The sequence below is a fragment of the Pelodiscus sinensis genome, chromosome 1, assembly GCF_049634645.1.
Source record: "Pelodiscus sinensis isolate JC-2024 chromosome 1, ASM4963464v1, whole genome shotgun sequence".
NCBI lineage: Eukaryota > Metazoa > Chordata > Testudines > Trionychidae > Pelodiscus > Pelodiscus sinensis.
In genome coordinates, this window is record NC_134711.1 from 143,939,342 (window position 1) to 143,966,341 (window position 27,000).

Below are 27,000 nucleotides of genomic sequence, written 5' to 3' on the forward strand. Positions count from 1 at the left end.
TGCCCACATCTTGAATACTGCATAGAGATGTGGTTGCCTCATCTGGAAAAAAGATATATTGGCATTGGAAAAGGTTCAGAAAAGGGCAACAAAAATGATTAGGGTTTGGAACGGGTCCCATATGCAAAAAGATTAAAAAGACTGGGACTTTTCAGCTTAGAAAATAGGAGACTAAGGGGGGGACATGATAGAGGTCTATAAAATCATGACTGGTGTGGAAAAAGTGAATACAGTAAGGAAAAGTTTTTTACATATTCCCACAATATAAGAAGTAGGGGGTCACCAATGAAATTAATAGCAGGTTTAAAACAAACAGAAGAAAGTTTTTCTTCACTCAGCGCACAGTCAACCAGTGGAACTCCTTGCCAGAGGATGCAGTGAAGGCTAGGACTTTAACAGGGTTTTAAAAAGAGCTAGATAGATTCATGGAGGTTAAGTCCATCAATGGCTGTTAGCCAGGATGGGTAGGAATGGTGTCCCTAGCCTCTGTTTCTCTGGAGGTGGGTGACAGGGGAGGGATCACGTGAGGATTACCTGTTGTGATCCCTCCCTCTGGGGCATCTGGTATTGACCATTGTCGGCAGACAGGATATTGGGCTAGATGGACCTTTGGTCTGACCCAGTATGGCCGTTCTTATGTTCTTATTTTCTTAAGCAAAGTGAGAGTGTAATATAGAACCAAGCACCTGAAGGACAGTCCTGCCTCAAACTCCTTTCCCAAAATAAGGTCAAGTAGCCAGTTGAGAGGAGTGAGGGGATGAGAGTGAGGTATAAAAACACTAAAATGAAAGGTGAATAAGGATTATTTAAAAAAATTAAAACATCGGATATTTTTAATTTAAATAGGATTTTTTATTTTTTATTTAAAAATCAATAAAATACTAAATTTTTCATTTAAAAAAAGTTACAGTTACATCTCATTGCGAACATGCTACACAAACGCTTACAGTCTTGTAAAAATGAATTAATGGCTCTAGTCCAGCGGTTTCCAACCAACCGCCAGCTGCAAACCCCTGCCTGCTGGACCACAGCACACTGCCAGGTCATGCTCCCAGCTACTAAGACCTCCCCACTAGGGTTCCCCACGCAGCAGCAGGGTGAGTGGCTTAGCACATAACCGGGTGTGCCGCGGCTAGAGTTGTGGCCTCAGTGAGGCTGCTCCTACTGGGGCAACCTCACCATGGCTGTGATTCCAGCTCCTGCAGGCTGTTATGTGCCCCTGCTGACGGAGAAGCTGCGGTGCTGAGCCGGAGCCAAGCGTCACATGGAGCCCAGTTGTTGCGGCACTTTGCCCTAGCTGAGCGCCAAGCAGCCCAGCTGCACATGGTGCCAAGCAGCCCAGCTTATTGGGAGAAAATGATGTAGATGAAACTGTGGGATGTGGCTGAGTAGGTCAACTAGTTAATAACTTAAATACTTCAATTTGCAATACATCATTCTTTAAGACTCTCTCTATGCCTTTTAGTATAAGTGTGATTTGACAAGTAAATTCCCAAGCTCTTTGCTGTGTTGTATGTTGCTAGAAAAAAAGGTTTAGTTTAAACAAGCCATAAGGATTAGATAATTAGTTAACTAAATTTAGAACCTATAACTCAAGTTTACAATACAGAACACTGCATGCAGCAAGAGGAATCTCAAGTTGCCACTTGCCACTGAGAGTCATTTTCTTATATTATAATACATAAGACATGCTCTTATTTTGGAACATCATGACCAGGGCTCGACAAACTATGTAATCTACTTGCCCATGGCGAGTAGATTACAACCCGGAAGAGCCGGGTTCGGGCGATCTGCACATGCACAGAACGGATCTGCACATGTGCAGATCGCCGGACACGGCGGCTGCGAACGGGGCTTGCTGCAGTTCGGCAAGCCCTGATCATGACCACAGACTATAATGGTGATGCCATAAGTCTATTCCCTATTTTACTTCAGTATACTTCAGCTTTTCCCAGGGAACCCATTGTATACTTGTTTTCTCAAAAAACAGAAGTGCCAGTGAGTTCAGTGGGGTTTACCCCAAAATTAAGCACAGTCAGACTTAGCTTTTTTGGTAACTTGATTTAAATCAATGTTTTTTCAAAAATGATTTAAATCAACCCACCCAGCTAAAAGGCCAAAGAAATATCTGTCCATGAGTAAAGCACAGCCTCACTCCTTCCTTCGGATATAAAAGGGGTGGTACCGAAGCCCCCAGACTCATGATCCTCCAAAATAAAACATAACTGAATAGAGTAGGGATGTTAACGTGTATCCATGTACACCATTAACCAATAGGCGTGGACTCATCAGTTAACCCTCATGGTTGCACCTCTGTATTGGGGCTCAGGGGAAGGCGGGAGTTGGTGCGCGAGTGGAGCCATCTTAAAAGCTGCCTGCCGCCCTGTGCTGCTCCCTTTGATATAGAAGCAGCGGCCCTAGAGGTGAGGCAGGCAAGAGCCAGTACATGCAGGGAGCTGACTTCAAGCCGTCTAGGGATGTTAAATATCGGTTCATTGAATAGTCAAGTAACCTCATGAAGTTTTATTGGTTAGTCAACTATTCTATAGTCTACGGGGGCGGGTTTGGCAACCACTGTATCACAGGCAGCAGCGCGGGGTGCCAGGCAGGAGCTGGTCAGCGCAGTGAGCCAGACTGGCTGCCTGTCGCCTTGTGCTGCTGCTTCTGAGAAAGAGGCAGCAGCACGGGGTGGCAGCAGTCCCTGTCTAGGGGGGTGTCTGAGCTCCTGGACTCAGCACAAGCCAGAACGGAGCTGGGCTTCCTGCTCACCTGACTCTTAATACACTTGAAAAGCAGAGCAGAAACAGGAGTAGGTCTCAGACCCAGCGTAAGCCAGGACTGAGGCAGGCTGTCTGCCCATTTGGCTCCTAATACACTTTAAATGCAGAGTTGCAGCAGGGTTAGGTCCCGGACCCTTTGCAAGCCAAGACTGAGTCAGGTTGCTGTCCAGCCTGCTAAAAATTGACTGGAAGGGAGAGGGGGAGAGGGAAATGCATGTAGTCTATAGCATTAACCTATAAGCTTTTGCTTATCGGGTAATCGACTATACTGTTACATCCCTAGCGCATACCAGTTCCTGACAAGCTGACTGCCCTCCCATTTCCCTGTACTGCTGCTTCAGTATCAGAGGTAGCAGTGTGGAGGGGCAGGTGGGAGCTGGTACGTGTGGGGAGCCAACTTTTAAGCCAACTCCCCACATGCCCCCCCCCCCCCGCATGCAAATGAGTAACCACTGAAAATGTCAGCAGATACACATTTACAGAAATAAATGCATTTTAACATCTCTAAAATAGAGGAAGTATATTATAGGTATAATTATATTTGCTAAGGAGGAGGGAAACCTAAAAAGAAACTCTTCCACTGCATAGGAAAGATTAAAAAGTATGGCAGGTAACCACCTTGGATCAACAGGGAGATCTTACATAAAAAAAAAGGAGTCATAAAAAAGTATGGCAAATTACAAATGGTGAATATAAGCAAACAACACAGGTATGTAGGGGCAAGGTTAGAGAGGAAAAGGCACAAAAAGAGCTAAATCTAGTTATAGGCATAAGGGGTAGCAAGATGTTCTACAAGTATATTAGCAAGAAGACGACCAAGGACAGGGTAGCCCATTGCTCAGTGAAAAGGGAGAAACAATAACAGGAAACTTGGAAATGGCAGAGGTGCTTAATGATTTCTTTGTTTGGATTTTCATCAAGAAGATGGATGGTGCCTAACGTAGGCTGTGTCTAGACTACATGGCTCCATCGACGGAGCCATGTAGATGAGGGTTGTAGGCAAAGGGAAATGAAGCGGCGATTTAAATAATCGCCGCTTCATTTAAATTTACATGGCTGCTGCACTGAGCCGACAAACAGCTGATCAGTTATTGCTGGAGTTATTTAAGAGCAGATTAGACAGACACCTGTCAGGAATGATCTAGACAGTGCTTAGTCCTGTCTTGAGGGCAGGCGACTGGACTCAATGACCTCTCGAGGTCCCTTCCAGTTCTAGTGTTCTATGATTCTAAAACATTTGAAAAAACCTCTGATTGCTTGAAACTAACCCCTGTAACATGCCTGTACTTTGAACTTTTGTTGTCTGTCTGTGATAAGAACCAGGGGAGGGAGAGAAGGGAAAGCTCCCTAATATGCACCTATAAGGTTCAGGCAATTAGAGATGGGGTCCCAACCAGTGACACATATTTGTAATTTCCCACTTTCCTACCTATAGACTAATTAAGTTCTTGAGCTCTTTTTTTTAATCTGTTTGTTTAGAGAATGAGATCTTAAGATACGAGTTGCAAAAGAAAAATCATTACATATAGAAAGTAAATGTAAGGATACTTAACCTGAAAACTTGCTTTGTTAATCTGTATGTCCTAAATATGCTTAATTTAAGACTGATATTTTGTCAGAAACTCGAGCCTCAGTTCCCTGTAAGGTTAAACCAAGAATGCTGTTTCTTTGACCCTCTGGAAATCCATATTTCTTTGTTGTTTCTTTGTCAAGTGTTTTGGAGAACTAGTTCGTTGGGGCATGGAAGGAGAGGGAGTATTGCATTGATGGAGATCAGCTTCTCAGTCATCACTGGATTGAGCAACACCTGAAGGTAGCACTAAAGAAAGAAAACTATTGAGAACGGATTTGTAGCCAAGGGTATCTAGAGGTAGAAATGGAGGCTTGTGATTGGGCATGTCTGACTTAATGTGGGGTGGGAGGAGAATTGTACAGGACATGGCTTGGGGGCAAAGAGGGGCCTGTCAGCTAGCAATCTGAGTGTGGTTTGCTGACTTAAGATATGTAAACTTGTGGTGTTTACTGGAGGCTGGGAGTGAAGGATGTTTTTAGTGGGCATTAATTTCGGGGTAGATTTCTAGTGTGCTCATGCTAAGGGAGACAAAATGGGGACGCTCAGTGAACAGTAGAGGTGTGGGGCAAGGCTCTCCACACAACCTCCATGGTGGGGATAATGTACAAGTAGAATCATAGAACACTAGAACTGGAAGGGACCTTGAGAGGTCATCAAGTCCAGTCCCCTGCCTTCACAGAAGGATCAAGCACCATCTCTAGATCATCCCTGATAGATGTCTATCCAACCTGCTCTCAGATATCTCCAGTGATGGAGATACCACAACCTCCCTAGGCAATTTATTCCAGCGTTTCACTTTTTCCTAATGTCCAACCACATGTCAAGCATGTGAGGTGGCCAGTCCATTTTGGGGGCCACCTACCCACCAGCAGCCAGCTCCTCATTTGGTCACGCTAGCACTGAGCTCAGGGACCCAGGTGCAGCTGGCCCCGGGACAGCGCAACACTCCCACACCACAGTCTGTAGGCCCCTCCCCCCCCAGCCCTGCGTCATGCACTTTAGGAAGAGCTTCCTCATCATCAGGGCTTGACAAGCAGTGGTGAGCCCCGCTCGCCAGCCGCGCGGTTTGGCACACTGCACATGCACAGACCGTGCTGCGCGTGCACGGCCACACCAGCAAATAGATTGCCCTAATTGTCGAGCCCTGCTCATCATGTTGTGGAGCGTGTGGTGCAGGGCCGGGTCGTGCAGCAGGGAGGCTGGCAAACAGAGCCAGCTGTATAAATGGATCACCCGGTGGTCGGTGTAGACGTTGTGATACTGTGTGATCTCCTTTACCCAGCCCACCACTATGCTCTTCAGGATCTTGCTGGGAAAGTGGAGCTTAGATGGAGACCAAAGTCCTCCAGGTGCCACCAAAGGAATCTCAGAAGCCTACCGTTCTCCCCAGCTATGGGGGCTGCTCTCTAATGTCCCTGCTTCCCCAGAACAGCCAAAATTCTGGGAGATGCCTCCTCCTCTGCTCATGCAGCCATATGTCATACTCTTGGCCAATGCCCCAGCCCCTGGGGCCAGAGGATTCCCTTGGTGGAGCTCCTTGCAGAGCCAGGGCCTTCGGCCACACCTGAAGGCGCTGGAGCACAGAGTAGTTTCATCGTAGCTGGCTGGGACGCTGGCTTCCTGGTTCCCCATCACCATGTCCTCGAAAGAGGCCTGCGGGATGATGTCGAAACTGACACTCACACTGGAGGCTCCCTCCATATCATTGATGTGGTGGGACTGCAAGATGGCGTTCACGGCCAAGCTCTGAAGATCCTAATTCACACACATGGTGGAGTAGCTGAATTGATTTTAGCAATCACTACAGATATTTGCCCAAACTTAGCCAATTCATTTAGGCTATCGAGGAATTGTTTGTGCTTCAACTTGTTCAAATTCAAGTGTCTACACTAGATGAGACTTAACAGTGAATGAGGAATGCAGTGCATGGTTCTTGTGCCCTCTTTCCCTCTGCACAGGCCACTTGAGTCACAAGAGATAGGAAAAAGTTGCTTGTTGCACTGAGTAGGAATTTTGTAGCCATAGCAGGCTACCTCTCTCGTGACAATGCCTGTGCCAATCATCCCACATAACTGGGGTTAGTGTGGAAGACTTTTCATGGATTTGGGGAGAGAGAGAGAGTGAGGAACTGATGGATGTTTCTGAGGAAAATTATTTTACCAAAAGAATGTTCCATGTGTTGTTAAATGAGGTAAAATGTTTTTCAGAGAATGTTGACAGCAATGCAAATGCTCATGGAGGCTGCATTTTTGGCCACTGTGGTAATGTTCCCATGCTTCAAGGTTGGCACCCTAAGGGTATGTCTACACTACAAAGTTAATTCGAACTAACAGATGTTAGTTCGAATTAACTTTGATAGGCGCTACACATGCAAACCGCTAGTTCGAACTTAATTCGAACTAGCGGAGCGCTTAATTCGAACTAGGTAAACCTCATTCTACGAGGATAATGCCTAGTTCGAATTAACTAGTTCGAATTAAGGGCTGTGTAGCCACTTAATTCGAACTAGTGGGAGGCTAGCCCTCCCCAGCTGGCACGGCTCAAGCCGGCCATCCGCTGCCACCCAGCCCTCTGCCTCTTCCCGGGACCAGGCTGGCGGCTCCCGGGAGCCTGCCCGGGTCCGCAAGAGGTGGGCGCCCACCTGGTCTAGTGCAGACATCGTGGACCTCATCCATGACCTCCACACTAGGCACAGGAAAGTGGCCGTCTAGGGCAGGATAGCTGCCAGCCTGGCCACCCAGGAGTAGGTTGGCATGAAAATCAAGGTGATCCACTGAGACCCCTGACCCTCAGCCCTGAGCTTAGAATGGCCATACTGGGTCAGACCAAACGTCCATCTAGCCCAGTAGCCTGTCTGTCAACAGCGACCAACACTAGGGACCCTGGAGGGGATGGACCGAAGACAATGACCAAGCCATTTGTCTCGTGCCATCCATCTCCAGCCTTTCACAAACAGAGGCCAGGGACTCCATTCCTACCCCCTGGCTAATAGCACTCCATGGACCCAACCTCCATGACTTTATCTCACTTCTCTTTAAACTCTGATCTAGTTCTAGCCTTCACAGCCTCCTGCAGCAAGGAGTTCCACAGGTTGACTATTTGCTTTGTGAAGAAGAACTTTCTGTTGTTAGTTTGAAGCCTGCTACCCATTCATTTCATTTGGTGTCCTTTAGACCTTCTATTATGGGAACTAATGAAGAACTTTTCTTTATGCACCCTCTCCACACCACTCATGCTTTTATAGACCTCTATCATATCCCCCCTTCATCTCCTCTTTTCTAAGCTGAAGCTCTTTAGCCTCTCTTCATATGGGACCTGTTCCAAACCCCTGATCATTTTAGTTGCCCTCCCCTCTCCCACCCTCTCGCTTCCCCTCTCCCACCTCCTTTTCCCAGTCTCCCCGAGTTTTGTTCAATAAAGAGAGTTTCTATTTTTGAACACACGTGTCCTTTATTTTGTACATCAGGAAAGGGGGCTAGGGAGGGGTAAGTGGAAGGAAGTGAGGGAGGAATGGGGTATGAGCCCCCGATGGGGAGGACTGGGCTGGCTCTGCGAGCTCCTTGGGGTGGAAGCTCTCCCGAAGCCCCTTGATTGACCCCCCCCCTCCAGATGGCAGCCTGCGGCAAGTGCAGCCGGGCTGATGGCTGAGTGCTGTGATGTGCCGAGTGTGGGCACTCAGGGCACTCCAAGCCAGGACTGCTTTGCAAGTGGGGAACCCCTGAGAACTGTCTGTCCCAGATAGGGGTCGGGTCCCTTTAAGCACAGCCCTCGGCTAGCCTGAGACAGCAGCTCCACGCTCTAAGTCCTAATCTGATGCCCTGCCGGCACTGCTTCCGGCCATCCTTAACCCCGGTTCAGGGTCCACTCAGTGTGGACATGCTAGTTCGAATTAGCAAAACGCTAATTCGAACTAGTTTTTAAGTCTAGATGTGCTAATTCGAATTAGCTTAGTTCGAATTAACTAATTCGAACTAAGTTAGTTCGAATTAGTGCTGTAGTGTAGACATACCCTAAGAAACTTCTCTGCATGTGCCTCGTCACCAGCAACAGGGATTCAGCAGTCCAGAATTTTAGCTCTTGAGGCAGTACCAGGAAAAATAAATTTGGACTCTGCCTCTTGATTGTTCTGTGGAAGTAAAACCATGTGCTGATCACTAAAGTATGTAGTATTTCAGTTGTAATTCAGTATGCACAGGGCGGAGGTCAGCTGAGATACTATAATAATAGCTACTTTTATGACTTAGCACCTTAAATGTGAGGGAAGTATTCTCTGCTTGATAGTGCAGTGCCTAGAACTTGGGGTCTCCTGATTTCTTTTCCATACATTGTTAATAAGTGGCGGTGGGAACCCTGGGTAAATTATTTCCCCATCTGTGCTCCTGTTTACCCATCTGCAAAATGGGGCTCAAGATATCAACCTCACAAGGATTCTGGGGGATTTAATGTGTAAAGGGCTTTGAGTTCCTGTGATGAAAAGGTTGTGCTGACCGTTAGCTGCCACCTCTTGTTTTCCTTATCAGTGTTAGTTGAAGATGTAACTTACAGATCAAGTAGACAAGAGGTCTCCAACCTTGTAACCACAAGGTCACTTTTTCAATTTAAGTGCAATGTAAGATCTACCTCAAACTCACATACCCATGTCCTACTTCCTTCCCTCCCCTTCTCCGAGGCCCTGCTCCTGCTCCACCCCTTCTCCGAGGCCTCACCCTGCTGACTCCATTTCCTTTCTTTCATCCTTACATACTTTCACCAGGCTGGGATAGGGGGTTGGGGTGCAGGCTCCAGTCTTGGGCCAAAGAATTCAGCAGCTAACATGTACAGCAATGGCTCCACGGTGCCACGTGCTGCCCTCCTCTACAGGCACTGAGCCCTCTGTTTCTGCTGGACATGGTTCCCCATCAGTGATCAATGGGAGCTGCAGGAGTGGTGTCTGCAGACAAGGACAGCATGTGGAGACCCCCTGCTCTGCCTTTCTCAGGGGCTGCAGGGACATGCCAGCCACTTCCAGGAGCAGCAATGACCACAGGTATAATTCCTCCAGCCACAACAGGTTAGGCATTTTAGAATGCACTACTCAACGAATTAAATTAAATGTAAGAGAGAAATGAAATTATGAAATGCACAGAGCAGTCAAAACCAAAAATATCACACTTTGCAAGCAGTAAAAGTAGTAACAACACCCTCCCCCACATATGTGTTGGGTTGAGAGAGAGAGAGAGAAATCTTGCTTTGCCGAGCTCCCTCCACCCCCTTCTCTCTATGTAAAGATAGGGTACAGAAGTGGGGGGAGGAGGAACTCTCCGACATCAGCACCTCCCCCTCTTATTCCTCCCACACCCTGCACAGCAAGCAGGAGGTTCCCCGGGGTGCACCTCCAAGGCAGAGGGCAGGAGTAGCATGACAGTGGGAGGAGGGGCAATGGAAGTGCCAGCGCTTGATAGCTTTCTGGCCAAACCAGTCAGGATCACCTGTCAGAGGCTCCAAGATCTACCGGTAGTTCCTGATCTACTAGTTGGTGAGCACTGAAGTAGACTTAACCGACCTGGCTTAGTCCTCCACTTCTGTGCTCAGGCTTGTAAATAACCAGTTAGAGGCCCCCTTTAAGCCTGGGCCTAGAGTATGGGGCAGGGCAGGCACACAAACAACTGTTCAATTGTTCAGGTATGCCCAGGCCTGATGCAGGATGGGACAACAAACAGTTTAAGTAAGAATTTATAAGGACCACGCCTTGTGGGGCAACAACACACAGTTCAAATGGTTTAAGCTCAGGCCTGTCTGCGAGCTGCACAGTGGTCAGGTCTCCTAGCTCTGGAGCCGACAAGCACAGGGGTTTTCTCCGTACAGGGGAAACCTGCCACCCAAGGTGTGCAGTGGCAGGGGGGGAGGGGGAGACGCAGGCCCACCCGCTCCACTGCATCTCAGCCCAGGGCCGTAACAGTAGCAACATGGGCTGCCACTGGGTCAGCGGGGTTCCTGATCACAACACGCCGACCAGCTCAGTAGGTCAGCAGGGGATCCAGACTGCATCATGCTGCCCAGCTGACCTCCATTTTCTCAGACACCCCCAAGTCAGCTTTCCCTGGGCCACTTCTCAGTTGTCCCTGTGGGCCTGTCTGCCTCATCCACTGCTCTTCAGTGTCCTCTGGGGATGATGGCACTGGCACAGTGTCCATGGGACTCTGGGTCTGGGTCACTCAGCAGTCCCAGTGGCGCAGCCCAATCTCCAGAGCCCAGTAGGGGCCCTGACCCCCTTGGCCAGTCTTCTGCGCCTGGCGGTGGTAGGGTTGGCCGTGATCTGTCTTCGGGGTCTGGCAACAGCCCAGGCAGTCCAACCCAGTTGTCTCTCCTAGGGCAGGGTAGATGTGCCTTCCTTCTGGGGAGTCCAGGGAGAGCATTTGACTTGCTTGCCTGTTGGGCTCTAACTGGGCTCTCAGCCCCTGCTTTTATAGTCTCTGCCCCTCCCTTCTACTTCCTGTGGGTGAGGCTGAGCAGCTCCAAGCCCACCCACGAAGGAGCGTTAGGGAGAGTTTCCTCTTTCAGGTCAGTGGGAAGCCAAGCATAGACATAACCTCACCAGATATGAGTGAGCTTATGCACTAAAACCAGCAATGTAGCCACAGTAATGTAAGTAGCAGAGACACTACCTATCCCAAGTACAGTACTGTCTGGGCAGCCAGTCCATCCTGCCACTTGTGCCTTCATTCTAGTTTTAGTGCACTAGTTCAAAGCTAGTGCCCCATATTAGGTACAGCACTGCTGTTTGTATCTTCTGCTCTATAATGACCACAAAGCTATGGTCATCAATAACTTTGTTTGTACTGAGCTCGATTATTTCAATCTGTAATGTTTTGAAGGTGATCAGCAATGACTCAGTGAATTATTTCTATGTAACTGGCTCTTTGTGCAGGTTTTATTTCTCTCTAAATGGAAAACAAATGAAACTGGTTATTCCTGTTCTCAGAGGTCATTGCAAAGATTTGCACTGTTCACACATTTTACCAAATGTTCTAATGCATTCCCTCATGGGATTCTGGGGAAAATGTGACAATGAAAAACCCAAGGAAACTCAGCTTAGCCCCTGTAATGGTGAGCTGTACAGAGAGCCTGTAGAGCAGGAGTCAGCAACCTTTTCAAACCAAGAGCCAAACTACATCAAAATTCAGAACAGATGGTCAACAAAGAGCCGTATAAGAATGCACATTTGCATGACTGAAAACATACAACTTCATATTATTCATAATTGGCATGATGCTTACGAAAGGCATAAATGAACCATTGTACTCACTTTAATAGGACTTCTGCTGCTGCATCTTTTCACACATTTCTTTGAAGTTTACATTATAACTAGTCAAATCAGCTTCATGCATGTATTCAGGCTGTTTTCTGTCAATCTTATGGCAGGGGTAGGGATGTAGGCGTGCAGGAGTTTGGGTGTATGATAGGCTCAGGGCACAGGTTTGGAGTGTGGGTGGAGCAGTAGTGTTATGGCAGGGGACTGGGGATGTGGGGATATGAGGGGCCCAGAGTAGGGGATTAAGGTGTATGAGGGGCACAGGATTGGTGAAAGGGGGGTTCAGAAATGTTGGGGGCTTGTTGGCCAGGCTTCAGTTTTAAATAGAGTAAAATATTACGTCCAACATGAGAAGGTTTCAACATTGTCTTTATTTATGGCAGCAGTGGGGAACCTTTTTTAGGTCAGGGGCCACTGTCCCACAGAAAAATCAGTCAGGGACCACACAAGTGAGAAGCAAAAAACAACCCCTTCAAAAACCTCAGTCCCCTGGTACTCCAGCCCTGTGGTACGGGGAACTGAGGCTCAAAGTCTCAGGCCAGGTTAATTGTTCTGGGGTTCCAGGGTTAGTGGAATTTGTGCCCTGTTCCCAAGCTCTGGGGTGGGGCCAAAAATAGGTCCAATGTGCAGGTCAGAGCTGCCAGTGAGTGGGATAGGGATGGGGGTGCTGAATGTGAGTGGAAGTAAGGGTGCAGGAGTAAGCTAAAGTAGGTGTCTGGCCAGGGGGAGGGTGCAGGAGCAGGGTGGGTGGGTGTCAGGCTAGGGGGCAGGGAGCTGGTGTGTGTCTGGCCAGAGGACAGGAGCAGGGGGCTGGTGGCATGAGACAAGCACAGACTGATGGGACCACATAGTTATGTGGCTGTGGGACAATCAGCAGTGGCTGCAAAACTTATTCATGCGTAAGGATACTTTCCTGGAACTTTACGAATTGCTTTCCCCCACCCTGAAGCACAGCAATACCAGAATGAGATCCATTTTGACTGTTGAGAAGCGAGTGGCAATAGCTCTGTGGAAGCTTGCAATACCAGACAGTCAGTTGGGAATCAGTTTGGAGTGGGGAAATCTACAGTGGGGGCTGCTGTGATCCAAATAGCCAAGCCAAATACCCTTTTGCTCCAAAGGATAGTGACTCTGGGAAACATGCAGGACATAGCGGAGGGTTTTTGCCATGCTGGAGTTTCCTAACTGCAGTGGGGCAATAGACAGAACGCACGTCCCTGTCTTGGTACCAGACCACCTTGCCAAAGAGTACATAAACGCAAGTGAAACTTATCAATGGTGTTGCAGGTGCTGGTGGATCACAAGGGCTGTTTCACCAACATCAATGTGAGAAGGTCAGGAGAGGTGCATGGCACACGCATCTTTAGGAATTCTGGTCTCTTCAGAAAGCTGCAAGAGGAGCTTCCTTCCCACACCAGAAAATGACCATCAGATGCGTTGAAATGTCAATAGTGTTCCTTGGAGAGCCAGCCTACCCTTTGGTCCCATTGCTCATGAAGCCGTACACAGGCAGCTTAGACCACAGTCAGGAGCAGTTCAACTACAAGCTGAGCAAGTGCCGAATGGTGGTGGAATGTGCTTTTGGATATTTAAAGAGGTTTTGCAGTTTATTGACTAGGTTAGACCTCAGCAAAAGCAACATTCCCATTGTTGTGGCAGCCTGTGGTGTGCTCCATAGTATCTATGAAAGCAAAGGGGAAAGTTTTATGCCAGGGTGGGGAATTGAGGCAGATTGCCTAGCTATTAATTATGAGCAGCCAGACACCAGGGCAATAAGGAGAGCACATCGAGGGCACTGCAAATCAGCAAGACTTTGAAAAATAGCTTGTGAATGGCCAGACAGCGATATGACAATCGTGTGTATTGTTTTAATGAGGTGTTCCCTGCATTAAGAATGCTTGCCTGTAAACCCTGTAACCCACCCCTCCCCATGCAACACAAGCAGTAAAGATACTGTTGTTGAGAAATCACACATTTTTATGTAGGGAACACAAGCAGACACAGAAAAGGAGTTCAGGGAGGAAACCTCAGGTGGAAGGGAGCTGAGAAAGGAAAGCAGCATATTGCAATCCCCCTGTTCAGCAATCACATGGGTATGAGAATGACAGCCCTTTTGTTCCGGGACACATGCCTGAGGTTGAGTGTGAGGCTGCCCTTGACTCTGCATCCCTCCGCACACCCCCACATTCTAGTGCACCTGGGCGAGGAGTCTGTGGTACTTGGTGAGGAGGGAATGTGGGTTATACTGAGTTGGAGGGGGTACCTGTCCATCTGGCTGTCTTGTGAGTCCACCGTGTTTGTTATCAGCCCTGACATGACGGTCAGGACATTCTCCTGTGTCTTCACTTTGCAGTCCCTCTTGTTTCTGTCCTCATGCTCTGATCACATCTTCTACAGTAGCATTGTCCTTCAATCGTTTAATCATGCACTAATCCAGCAGGCAGATTGCATCTGCTCACTGAACATGTGATACCTACTATGTTTTCACCTTTGGGATGTGTGATAGCTGAACAGCCTGAGGAGCCAGACCCAGGGGAGCGAGGAGGTGTGCAGCAGGCTCGCTGTTGCATCCACTGGAAAGTCTGCCCTTCACTTTTTGTTATAGGAGTGTGACGAGGTTTGTGTACCCTGCACTGGGGTTAAAACTTTGTGGGCAGAGAAAGTTCCTCTCCTCTACCCAGACTGGACATGCTGCAAGTGCTGGGGCAGTATAAAAGGGAGCAGCTCAGCTCAGTCTGGGCTGGACACTGGTGGGAAGAACCTGCTATAGGAGCTCCAGAGGTAACCCAGCGATGGATCCTGATGATGGGAGCCAGAGACCAGGGAGACTACATTGACTTCAGAGCTGGTGGAATCTCAGGGAGGACCTAGAAACCGTGAGGATCACCCCAATGCCAGATCTGGTAGGAAGTGACCCAGAGAGGGGTGCACAAGTGGTATCTCCCACCTGAGTGAGCTCAGCTTGTTACAGTGGGATTCCCCGCTGAGCAAATGCTGGATCATTCCCCCACTGACAGGGTCCTGGATGGGGGCTCAGTAAAGTTGGCTGCCCAATCCCCTGAGACTCTAGCCATTAGGCTGTGCTGCTCTGCACCCCACATCTGTGTTACTGACTGTAGCCCTCAGGCTATGCCCTGCACACCAGGGCTGTGTTATTGAGTTGGGCCATTAGGCTGTGCCGCCCTATAACTAAAGGGCTACACTACTGACCCAAGCGAATAGGCCTCAATACCTCAGGTCGCTGACGGCCTTACATCTGAACAGGCAACATCCATACCCCTTGTTACCTGCACCCCTCTGGACAGGGTGTGCATACATCACGATAAGGAGATGCATTGTGGAGCATTGAACCTAATCACTTAGCATAAAGGGACATCTATCCAAGACAATAGGCATGTGTTATGTCCAAGTCCAATGTTATGCTTTTAAGCACCCAGTGTGCAGCGGGTACACCACAGAGATCTGGGAGATGCTGGACTCAGTTTGGTGGCCAGCATGATAAGGGACTGGTCAGGGCATGCACTTTTGCTTCCACTTTGCAATCATGTGCGATACAGAGTTTGCAAATAGCAGCTTCCACAGCTAGGCAAACGTCTGCGTTTGCAAGGGGGGGTCCATGGCGGTGGCATGGCAGGACTGGGGCTGATGTGGTGACTGCGTGTCTGGCACCCTCCATTTACTGGGAGTATGCAACTTTCCCTTCCTACAGGAACCTATTGGTGGGAAGGGAATGCAGGCATGGCAGCAGGGCAGGGCCCCTCACACAGTAACCATGTTTTCGGCACCTCCTATTTGTCAGGAGAGAATGCAACTTTCCCTTCCCACTGAATCCTGCAGGTGGGAGGTAGAGGTGGTCCAATGTGGTGTCAGGGCTCAAACAATACTTTGTTGGAGATGAGCAAACAGAGGTGTACTGTTATGTCAGTTACAATAGCTCCCCTGCTTCATCCACGTTGCTGTGCACAATATCAGTCTTCTCCGAATCATACAGAAGGTTGCTGACTGAATATGGCCAGGAATAAGGGATCTTCAGGAAAAGGCTTTATTTTCCGAAAGATCCCTGTCTAGACTGGCGCTTTTTTCCGGCAAAGCCCCGAGCCGGAAAAAAGCGGCAGCCATGTTCATGCAAATGCCGCGGGGAAAATTTAAATCCCCGCGGCATTTGCAATTCCGAAGTGTCTCATTAGCATCCCTTTTCCGGAAAAGGGTGCCAATGTAGACACAGCTTTAGTGTAAACCAGGCCTGTTTTTAACACTGTCCATGTTTGATCCAACCTGTATCACTGGCTTTATCTTTCACTGCTCCCCTCCCCTCTCTTAGCACCAGCCTTTACCTTTTCTTTTCCCACTGCTTCATCATTGTAAGGAGTTGGTGCCAGAGTCTTCTCTTCTGCAGCTCCTGCCAACTGGAATTACCTCCTGTACCTCCCCTTTATTAAATTATTCATTCATTCATTCATTCATACATACATACATACATACATACATATGTACATTCCACAGTTTGGTAATAGCCCTTGTCATAGACCAACCCTCCCAACAGGTCAGTAGGAGAGCCTGAAATAAAACCTAGATTTCTTAACATACTGTCTTGTGCCCTACCAACTAGATGTGCTTTTTGTAGTGCTTTGGTTCTCAGCTCTCTGCTGTCTGCTAGCACCACTGTGATCCATGTTGTTCTAGAGAATTCGGGTGGGGGTGCATTGCAGTGCAGCTGTGGGAGTATAAAATAACCTCTTTTCTCTGTTTTGGACTAGGGCAAGTCATATGATGTTTGCCTTCCAACAACCACTCTAACAGAACTCCATCAATTCCAAAGAAACAGGAAGCTTGACAGCCTTTGCTATCTCCCAACTTACTGCCTGATTGTGACATTCCTTCTGAATCCTTTATTGTCAGCCTTCTGAGGTGTATGGTGAAACAGCTGCATCAGAAACATTGCTGAGGAAGCAGCTTGCAAACAAGGGAGTGCCATGGGCTTGAGCTCTGCCATCCTTCATCTCTTCTACAAGTTCAAGCTGCTGCTGCTCTTTACTTTGTGCATGATGGTGGTGGCATGGGTTACTTCTAGTTACCTTGTGGATAACATACAGGAGACTTCCAAAGTAAAGATCTTGGAGGAGAGTTTCATGAAGGCAGCCATGCTGGAGAAGGAGAATCAACAAAAGAAGGTCATGTCAGCTATGGAAGTTCCCACAGTGAAGTCCACCATGAGTCACTGCCCTGCTCTCTCTCCCTACCTGCGTAAGTGGCTCACTCTTCATTACCTTTAATGAATTAAATATGCTACTGACTCCTTGATTCTCCTCTGATTACCCTTTACCCAGGTGCTTTTCCTGTGAACTAAACTCAAAGCTAGTGCCTGTTTCATAACAGATAAACAGCAACCTCTCAACAGGTATCAGTTCACCCTAGAAATACTGAGAGTTATAAGGAGATGTGTAAGACAGTTTAATACATTATGGGGAGATTGTTGGGTCCACGCCATGCCCAGTGGTGATGCTTTGGCCAGGTGAATGAAACTAAATCTGGTAGTTCCTGTGTGACCTACATAGCTGTCCCTCTGCCTTCATTCTGAAAAACTAACAAAAGTCCACCATGAAAACACTTCAAGGGGATGGAGTAAAGGCTTTCCTACTTGCCTATGAGACTAGTCTGGCCCATATGTATTTTCTTGCTATGGCAGCCAGTAAGACAGGGGGAACAGAAAACCCATCAGAAATAGTTACACCAGTCTGATATCTGGATACTGTGTTCCATTGGCAACTGTAAGTACCTGGTTACTGGTCTCATTATAGGTCCCATACTGTGCTTTTCATTGTTTAATCTGTTAAATTTGCAATAATTGAGGAGTATGGCCCATCTTCTGAAATGCATCTTGCTGAGCTCCAGAATGATAATTTAGAAAGAAATGGGCCTCTGCCCCTACCTGACTTGCTTGGCAGATCCACTGTTTTGCTCATTTTCTTTTCCTCGTTCTTTTATGTTGAACCCCCTGTTGTGGTAAGAGATTGTCCTCCTCCTCACAACCCATACACTTCCTATTTCCATCTCCATGGCAGATGTGAAAATTCTGGTGGAAATGAAATGTCATTTCAGAAAAGTCTTTGTTGCCCCAGGGCCCTTTAAATTGCTGCTGGAGTGCTGCACGGTGTGCCTCAGGAAGCTTTGAGGGCTGTCTGGAGGGGTTGTGGCATCCTCCAAGTAGTGCAGTGGGTTGGTTGCCTAACCCCCGCCCCTTCTGTCTGAGATCCCGCCCTTTCCTGGAACATGGAGTCGTGTCAACGCCCTCCCCACACACTTTACTCAGGAGCCTGACAAGTCTGTCAGCCCCACAGCCTGACCCTGAAACATTGACATCCTTCTACGTCTATGGTTAAAGCCTTGATGATTCCCTGCTTGCCTACTCTCTCATCTCTCCACACTTGTTCCTCCCTTTGAAATCATGATTCTCCTTCTGATTGAGTGGGACTCCTTTTATACATCGTTGACATTGCTTCTTCAAGTGAATAAATGCTAAGCAACTCCAGGTACCCACTCGCTTCCAGACCCATGCAATGCCTTTGTAGCATTTTCTATTCCATTTGGTCTGGGAAGTAAGATAAATCAGAATCTGGGATTGCATCCATGCTTCTCATGCCATTCTGTGGCCTGCGTTACACGGAAGGTTAGACTAAATCAGTGGTCCCCAACCATTTGGGGTTGCCGGGCGCCAGGGGGCGTGGCCGTTCGCCCGCCGGGCGCCCGGGGGGGTGGGGCCTCCCCATAGCCGCATTCCGGGGCCGGCGCTCTCTCCCTCCCCCTCCCCCAAGCGCCGCGTGCCCGGCTCTCTCCCCCCCCCCCGCTAGCGCTCTCTCCCCCCCCCCCCCCGCAAGCGCCGCGGGGCCGGCGCTAGCGCTTTCATCCCCCCTCCCCCAAGCGCCGCGGGGGGTGAATCCATGGCGCCCCCGGGGCCGGCGCTCACCGTGCGCCACGCGCCCGGGGCCGGCTCCGGCACCGCGCATGCGCCACATGCCCGGGGCCAGACCAGCCCTGAGCACTTGGCGGGCGCAGAGAAATGCCCCGCGGGCACCGTGTTGGGAACCACGGGACTAAATGGTCAGAATGGCCCCTTCTGGCCGTGGAATCTATAAATGCTGGAGGGTAAAGCCACTCCCACAAAGGCATTGAACTAGCTCAAAATCAAAAATGAATTAAGAACCCTTCTTGTGCTTCTCTTGCAGAAGGTTCCAGCAAGCTCAAGTTCAAAGCATCCCTCACACTGGAAGAGGTACTTAAGGAGAACTCTCAGGTGGCAAAAGGTCGGCATCGGCCTGCAGAGTGCTTAGCACTGCAACGAGTGGCCATACTGATCCCACACCGCAATCGAGAGAAGCACCTGTTGTACCTGATGGAGCACCTCCACCCATTCCTACAGAGACAGCAACTGGACTATGGTGTCTATGTAATCCACCAGGTGAGGCAACCATGAAGGCAAGGCAGCTACCTGCCTGGGAAAGATGGGAGATTAACTCCTGTGCATCTCAACCTCTTCTTCCCTACAGATATACCTCCTGGCTTTTTGTGATGGTACCTCAGAGCTGGTTGTCTCCTTGGCTACAGGACGTTGGCATTCCCTTTCTCAGAGATTCTGTCTGAATTAGAGAAGCTCTTTAAAAATGTTCCACTTTCGCTAACACCCACACAGTTTTGCCTGTGTTAAGTGTTGCGAGCTTCAGGACAGACTTACTCCTTACTAGCTGTCTCTTGTGCTTTATGCACCGTGCCATCCAGCCTGCTCAGAACCAGTCTAATTGTTAAGGTGTTAAAATGGCTTTGGCAGCCAACAATCCTTCTGCATTTGGGGCTCACGCTGATGCTAATACAGGAGAATCTGGACTATTGTTGATAAAGAAGGAAATCTTCTATAGAAAATGTCCTTGATCCAGCTAGAGCCTTCAAAATCATACACAGGAAATACTTGCCAGCCTGAATAAACTATGAAATTTGTTGTTGCTTAGTTAGCATTTCTTAGGTAGGGCTTGAGATGACCATGCTAATAATCAGGGCTCAACAATCGCAGCGAAAACCACTTGCTAGCCCCGCACTGCACATGCGCAGACCACCGGTGAACAAGGCGACTGGCTGAAATCTACTTGCCACGGGCAAGTAGATAAGCGTATTTGTCGAGCCCTGCTAATAATGTTTAAAAGCTTCAGAGGGGTAGCTGCGTTAATCTGTAAGGGTACGTCTAGACTACATGCCTCTGGTGACAGAGGCATGTAGATTAGGCTACCCAGCATAGGGAAATGAAGCGGCGATTTAAATAATCGCCGCTTCATTTAAATTTAAATGGTTGCCGCGCTGTGCTGATCAGCTGTTTGTCGGCTCAGCGCGCTAGTCTGGACGCTCCGCGGTCAACATCAAAGGCATTTGTCAACCTCCCCGGTATGCCTCGTGGGATGAGATTTACCGGGGAGGTCAACAAATGCCTTTGATGTCGACCGGGGAGCATCCAGACTAGCACGCTGAGCCGACAAACAGCTGATCGGCACAGCACGGCAACCATTTAAATTTAAATGAAGCGATGATTATTTAAATTGCCGCTTCATTTCCCTATGCCCAGTAAACAAATCTACATGGCTCCATCGATGGAGCCATGTAGTGTAGACACGCTCTAACAGGAAAAACTTTGCAGTTTTTTCTAATAATGTTTGTTACTGAGAAAATTAACTTACCCAACACATTAAACTTATACAGAATGAAATTTTCTCAGCCCCCAAATTTTGGGGGTGTTCACATCAAGGATCTTTGTTCATGAGCCTCTTCCACCCCTTCAGATAGTCTATTGATAGTGCCAAATCATTATTTATGTCATAGTACTTGTATACAAATTCCTGTTCTGGCTGGTGGGTTGCCTTGATCCTGCCTTCAGGCCATAGTGTTTTGATCTCCAGGTTCCCAGCTTTGACAAAACAACTCTGACACTTCAGACTGGAGACAGGATCCTAGAAGCTAACAGCTTGCCCCATTGTCTTCCAAGGGGATACGAACTATGATTTGCTTTCTGTTTGCACTTGCAGACAGATGTTTGCACATGGTCACAGGATGTGTTCTGCAGTCTAGTGTGTAGGTATGCGTTTGCTTACATGCAGATGCAGGTATGCTCACCAAATGGCTGCATCCTTGCTCTGAAGTGAGTTTTGTCACCATCGTAGGCTTATGAAATGATTAGCTACAGCTCAAAATTTATTCGGCTGCAATTAAAATAAACGAATAGAACCAATACTTCTGATCACCAAACTAACAAAAAATAAACATATATAATCCAGTAAAAAAAGAATAAAATAAAATCCCAAGACAGGAGTCCTGGTACAGGTCAGTGTATATAAAAGACAGTGTGTGTGAATTACGAGTAGGGTACCAGATTAGGTGTTAGGATTACCACATTTTTTTCCCCAGTTCTACCACAACCTGAAGAAAATCACTTAATTTCTCCATATGCAAATAGTGATACTTTCCCATTTTGTAAAGTGCTCTAAAATAAATGGAGGAAAAAGTGTGAAAGTTTAAATCCAGTTATTTTTATGCTTACGTAACTCATGCTAATAGTTGCATTTACATTCAGCACTTTCTAAGCTACATGGTTGTAGTGCTTTCATTACTTTGTCTGATGGACATTGTAAGGCAAGATGAGCGATGGGAGTAGAATAGTATTGTACAGTTTAGGTTACTCTTAGAAGCCTGATAACCTGTGCCTTGTCTGACTCTGTCCCTGGCCATTCATGACAGGTGGATGAAGAAACACCTCACAATATTGGCTGTATTGATGCCCTCATACAATGTCTAGGAATTGCTCTTTGTTTGATGTGAGAACTTGGTACAGTAGAAAGGCTGAGAGCCATGAAGGATACTATAAACTATGTAATTAGGATGGAATCCAGGCAGGTTGTGAATCACTTTTAATGGGTTTGATGTATGCCTTGTCAATTTCCTTTTCCACAGGCTGGCAATACCAAGTTTAATCGAGCTAAACTGCTGAACGTAGGATACCTGGAGGCCCTGAAAGAGGAAAACTGGGACTGTTTCATTTTCCATGATGTGGACCTGGTGCCAGAAAATGACTTTAATATGTATATGTGTGACAAACAACCAAAGCACCTTGTAGTTGGCAGGAACAACACTGGTTACAGGTAGGAATGAAAGAGGTTGGAGAATATTTTGTCTAAGAATTGCCAGATTATTAGTAACATACCTCTTTCTAATTGGTGCATTCCCTGCCATCTCATATGATACTGTTCCCTTTTGTAGCATCTTTCATCCAAGTATCTTTACAAACATAAATGAATTTAGACTTTGAAATCACCAGTGAGGTAGTTAGCCCTGTTTCTCAACTGGGAAAATGGAGATTCTTAGGGGACTAAGTGAAATACTCCAGGTTATGCAATACAGGCAGTCCCCGGGTTACGTACAAGATAGGGACTGTAGGTTTGTTCTTAAGTTGAATTTGTATGTAAGTTGGAACTGGTACATATTGTAGGGGAAACTCTAGCCAAACATTTTTTTTAGTTTTGGATAGCATAGGGAAAGGTTAACTCCCCTCTAATGTTTGTTTTGCTGTCTGTTCCCCTGTTCAGAAGATTTCACATCTATTTCTGTCCCTGTGACAAACTCAGGACTAAAGGAGTAACTCATCAAATACCAAACAGCTCTGCACCATGCTTTGAGCTAATAGCTTTATTTCCACACACCACCCAGGGTTCTAGGAGGAGGGTCCTTTTTTTGCTAACACAATGAGGCCAGCACTTTGTTTGTTTTGGTGGAGTCTTTGTTTGCCCAGGGAGCCCAGCATGTATAGGGGGAGGAGGGGCGGAGAGGCTGCTTTTGTCTGCTGTTTGGCAGCCTGTTGCTCGGGGGAGGGGGCAGCCTGTTGCTGGAGGAAGGGGGGGGCAGCCTGTTGCTGGCGGGGGGGGGGGGGCGTGCAGGCTGCGAGGCTGCGGGGGGGGGGGGGCAGCGGGCGTGGGGAGGCACTTTTCCTCTGCCCGGCAGCTCTGCGGGATCCCTGTCCCTGCGGCCAGCTGCTGCTGTAGGCAGAGGCCAGTTGGAGCCGGCGGGCCGGAGGAGCCGGCCCGAAGAGGAGGAGGAGGTGGATTCTAGGACCCAAGTGAGCGAGCCCCGGGGATGCTGCTGCGCTCCGGGAGCCTGGCATATATAGAGGGGAGGAGGGGCAGAGAGGCTGCTTTTGTCTGCTGTTCGGCAGCCTGTTGCTCAGGGGAGGGGGCAGCCTGTTGCTGGCAGGGGGGTGGGGGGGGCGTGCAGGCGGCGAGGCCGCGGGGGGGCAGCGGGCGTGGGGAGGCACTTTTCCTCTGCCCGGCAGCTCTGCGGGACCCCAGTCGGAGCCGGCCCGAGGAAGAGGAGGATCCTAGGACCCAGATGAGCGAGCCCCGGGAATGCTGCTGCGCATGTGCGGGAGTTGCCTCACCCCGTTCGTATCTAGGGATCCGACATAAGTCGGATCCACGTAAGTCGGGGACTGCCTGTAGATATTTTAGCGGAAGCAGGAATTCATTTCAGGTGCCCTAGTCCTGCGATTTTAGCAGGATCATCTTCCCTAAAGTTGCTGTTAATAAAGTTTCCTCTTCTGTAAGACCTCCATATCAGCCCTTTTTCAGTAGGTGAAGTAACTTTATTAGAGCAACTTTTGGGAGGTTGATCTTGCGTCTCATTAGCTGTTGGTACAACTCATAGGAAAATGGGACCTGATGTCAATTGGGCCGTCTAGGCATTGTAACATAAATAGTATATCTAGAGTGTGAAATAGGAAATCAAGTCCCACCCCCCTTGAATAGAAGAGACCCTAAAATCTGGCATGAATACTTAGAGGAGTTTGAATAGGAACGCTATAGCCTTTTTTTTTTAAGTCATCCTTTCTTTTTTTATGCCATGTCAATCCAAATAGTGGGATGGAAGTATTACTGTGTGTAGTGGGCTGGAGTGGCCACCCACTGACCCCGAGGGGGAAACGCCCCTCCCTGAGCCTTCGTGGGCAGCACCAGACCCTAATGACTCCCCTGGGAGGAAGCCGGGGGCGGGGCCAGGGATATAAAAGGCCAGGCCGAAAGGCCAGTCGGGCCCAGCCAGCAAGGGAGCCAAAAGCCTCCCCAGCCCAACCCTGTGAGGAACCAGAGCAGGGGAAGCTGATGACTGGCCTAGGCGGCCAGGCCTGCTGCTGGAGGACTACCTGAAGGGTCTGCTTATCTAGCCGGAGGACTGCAATACTCGCTGCCCAGAGGACCTGCCCCGAAGCCAAGTACAACCCGAGGGGGGGAGGGGAGAAACGGAACAAGCCCAGGGATAGCCGACCTTGGTCTGGCAGAGAGTCCGCAGGCTGCGGTATGGACCCCCGCTGGCCATCAATGAAAGGTCAGTGCGTTTTGGACACGGATCCCTGCTGACCCAGCAGCTGACTGCTCGGCTGCTGTTAGAGCTCTGGGATGGGACACAGTGGTGTAGTGAGGGCCTGCGTCCCCCCTGCCACCCACTAATCAGGTGGCAGTCTCTACTCTCTCTCTCTCTCTCTGGCTATATCTACACTACCCCTAGTTCGAACAAGGGGGGTAATGTAGTCATACGGAGTTGCAAATGAAGCCCGGGATTTGAATTTCCCGGGCTTCATTTGCATAAAGCCGGCCGGCGCCATTTTTAAATGCTGGCTAGTTTGGACTGCGTGCCGAGGTGTACAGCTAGTTCGGATTAGGAAGCCTAATCCAAACTAGCTAGTTCGTGCCGCGTGTAGCCGCGCGGCATGCAGTCCGAACTAGCTGGCATTTAAAAGTGGCGCTGGCCGGCTTTATGCAAATGAAGCCCGGGAAATTCAAATCCCGGGCTTCATTTGCAACTCCGTATGACTACATTACCCCCCCTAGTTCGAACTAGGGGGGTAGTGTAGACATACCCCCCCCCCCTGCTATCACAGGCAAGGTGCCTGAACCTCTCCTGAACAAGGAGATAGACTATCTGTTTGTGTTTACCTGTGTTGACTTGGTTTGCTTGATTACCACAGCCCTGCCCTGTGCTAGGACTGGGCTACAAACTGCGTGATTACTGCAGCCCTGACCTCCACCAGGGCTGGGCTACAAACAGCTTACTGCAGCAACCCCACCCTGCACTAGGGCTGGGCTACAAACAGCTTACTGCAGCAACCCCACCCTGCACTAGGGCTGGGCTACAAACAGTTTACTGCAGCAACCCCACCCTGCACTAGGGCTGGGCCGTAAACTGCTCTGAACCAGGGCTCAGACTTAGACTGCATGTAGTGGGTTGGAGTAGCCACCCATTGACCCTTAGGGGGACACCCCTTCTCCGCTGGGGTGTGCCCTACTGGGCTACATTTGGTGGAGAACGTGGGCAATGGCCCAACCCCTGATGGAAGGGACCCTCTGACCGTCCTTTAAGAAGGTGAAAAAAAAAAGCCAAGGATCTGGAAAAAAAAATTCAGTATCTGAGAGCCGGCAAAAACAACATGAGCAGTTGCTCCATCAGCTGAGCGTCCAGCACGAACAGCAATAGCAGCTGATGCAGCAGATGGGCTCTCAGCAGCAGCAACTGCTACAACAACTGGCCACTCAACAATGGGAACTGCAAATGCAGGGTTTTCAGCAGCTGGCTTCCCTCTGGTCCTGGCCTAGCGGGCAGCCTCAGGAATGGCTGGGGATCCCCTAGGCCTCACTGCTCCAGTCTGCCTCTCCAAAATGGGAGCCAACAATGACCCTGAAGTGTTCTTAGAGACTTTTGAGTGCATGGCGACAGTGATGGGCTGGCCACAGGGGCAGTGGGCGATGCTCTTAGCCCCCTACCTAGCTGGACTGGCTCAGACGGCATACTGAGGGCTCCTCATAGAGGAGGCCAAAGATTATGGGCAAATAAAGGCTGCAATTTTTGATGCCCTAGACATTACTCCAGAAACCTCTAGACACCGGCTTCAAAGTGTAATTTTCCCAACCGGGGATTGACCCCCAAGCAGTGGTGCATGAAATTATGAATCTGTGTAGGCGATGGTTGTGCCCAGAATGGAGTTCAACTGAAGAAATCGTGGAGCAGGTGGCCTTGGAGCAATTTGTCCAAGTTCTTCCCCTGCGAGGCTGGGCATGGGTCCTCCGACACCGCCCCAGGACCTTCAGTGCCGCAAACACTCTTATGGAGGACTTTTTGGTGGCCAAGTCCCTAGGTGCCTCTGGAGCTCATGCCCCGATGGTAATGGATGGTAATGACTAGGCCGGCAAGCTCGGTAACCCCGCCGAGGCCCACCAGGAAACCAGACCCTCCACCAGGGACCTTGGGTCCGGGAACTCCATCCCAAGGGGCTTATTGTCCTCCATGCAATTGGAGGCATGAGAGAGCATACAACCCCAAATCTGAAGGCAGTAGTGGACTACGTACCCAGCCACTGGAGGAGCCAGTTCTGCCTGCCCGACCTGAACTGGGGCCTTGCTTCTCTTGTGGCCACCTGGGACACCTGCAGAGGGCCTGTCCCGATATAGACTGCAGTTTTGGCCAGGTGTGCACAGTGGAGTCGTGGGCTCGCTGCCTGGGCCTACCCAAGCTGACAGCCCTGTGAAGCTGGAACCCTGGGAAGTGATCGCATTCTTAGACTCAGGGTGTGGACAGACTCTGGTCCGCAGGGACCTCATTTCCCCCCTCCTACTCCGGTGGAGACTTAGGGGAAGCTGTGCCTCAGTGTATCCACAGAGACATAAAAGTGTACCCATGTGCTCGGGTGCCCCTTACCATAAATGGGATAACTGAAGAAATGGTTGTGGGAGTGGCCACCACTTTGGCCTACCCGATCATCCTGGGGCGGGACAGACCTTCTCCGTGGGGCTAGTTTCGGGATACCTCCAGCCCAAGTGATATGTGAAGGGGGTCTGATTAGTGTTGACTCCCTCCACCCCCAAGAGCCTACCGTGGGGGACCCGCTGAGGACTGGAAAGGAGGGCCAAGAGGAACAGATGACTCCGAGGAGCCAATCCAGGCAGGGGATCATGCCAGACCGGACCCACTAGAATTCCCTCGAGATCAGCGAGAGGATGTGACCCTGAAATTCGCCTACAACTGAGTGGCCTGTGTCAAGAGGGTAGTGACGGACCTCCAGCAAGCGGAGCAGTGGCCCCACTTTGAGATGATGGCAGATTGCCGCTACCAAGTGGAACAAGACTCCCTGACTCAAGAGATCTGGTCCCATTAAGTGGTACCGTGGTGCAGTCGGAGGGCGATCGTCTGGCTGGCACATGACATCCCCGCAGCTAGCCACCTGGGGCAAGAAAAAACTCTAGCATGAGTGCTATTCTGCTTTTTCTGGCCAGGAGTATACCAAGAGG

The 27,000-nt window shown here is 49.2% G+C and overlaps 1 protein-coding gene across 3 annotated transcripts in view; it reads left to right on the plus strand.

The window, feature by feature from the left end:
* B4GALT4 (beta-1,4-galactosyltransferase 4) overlaps nt 1-27,000 on the plus strand; it is a 60,265-nt gene that overhangs the window by 18,128 nt on the left and 15,137 nt on the right. For 2 of the 3 annotated variants that reach the window (XM_075905862.1, XM_075905865.1), the window contains exons 2-4: nt 16,402-16,888; nt 18,868-19,100; nt 21,629-21,816. In XM_075905862.1, the coding sequence (XP_075761977.1) occupies nt 16,618-16,888; nt 18,868-19,100; nt 21,629-21,816 (692 nt within the window). In that variant the 5' untranslated portion in view covers nt 16,402-16,617. Of the gene's footprint in view, nt 1-4,521; nt 4,594-16,401; nt 16,889-18,867; nt 19,101-21,628; nt 21,817-27,000 lie in introns of those variants that run through there. The other variant, XM_075905874.1, reaches the window with a different exon arrangement.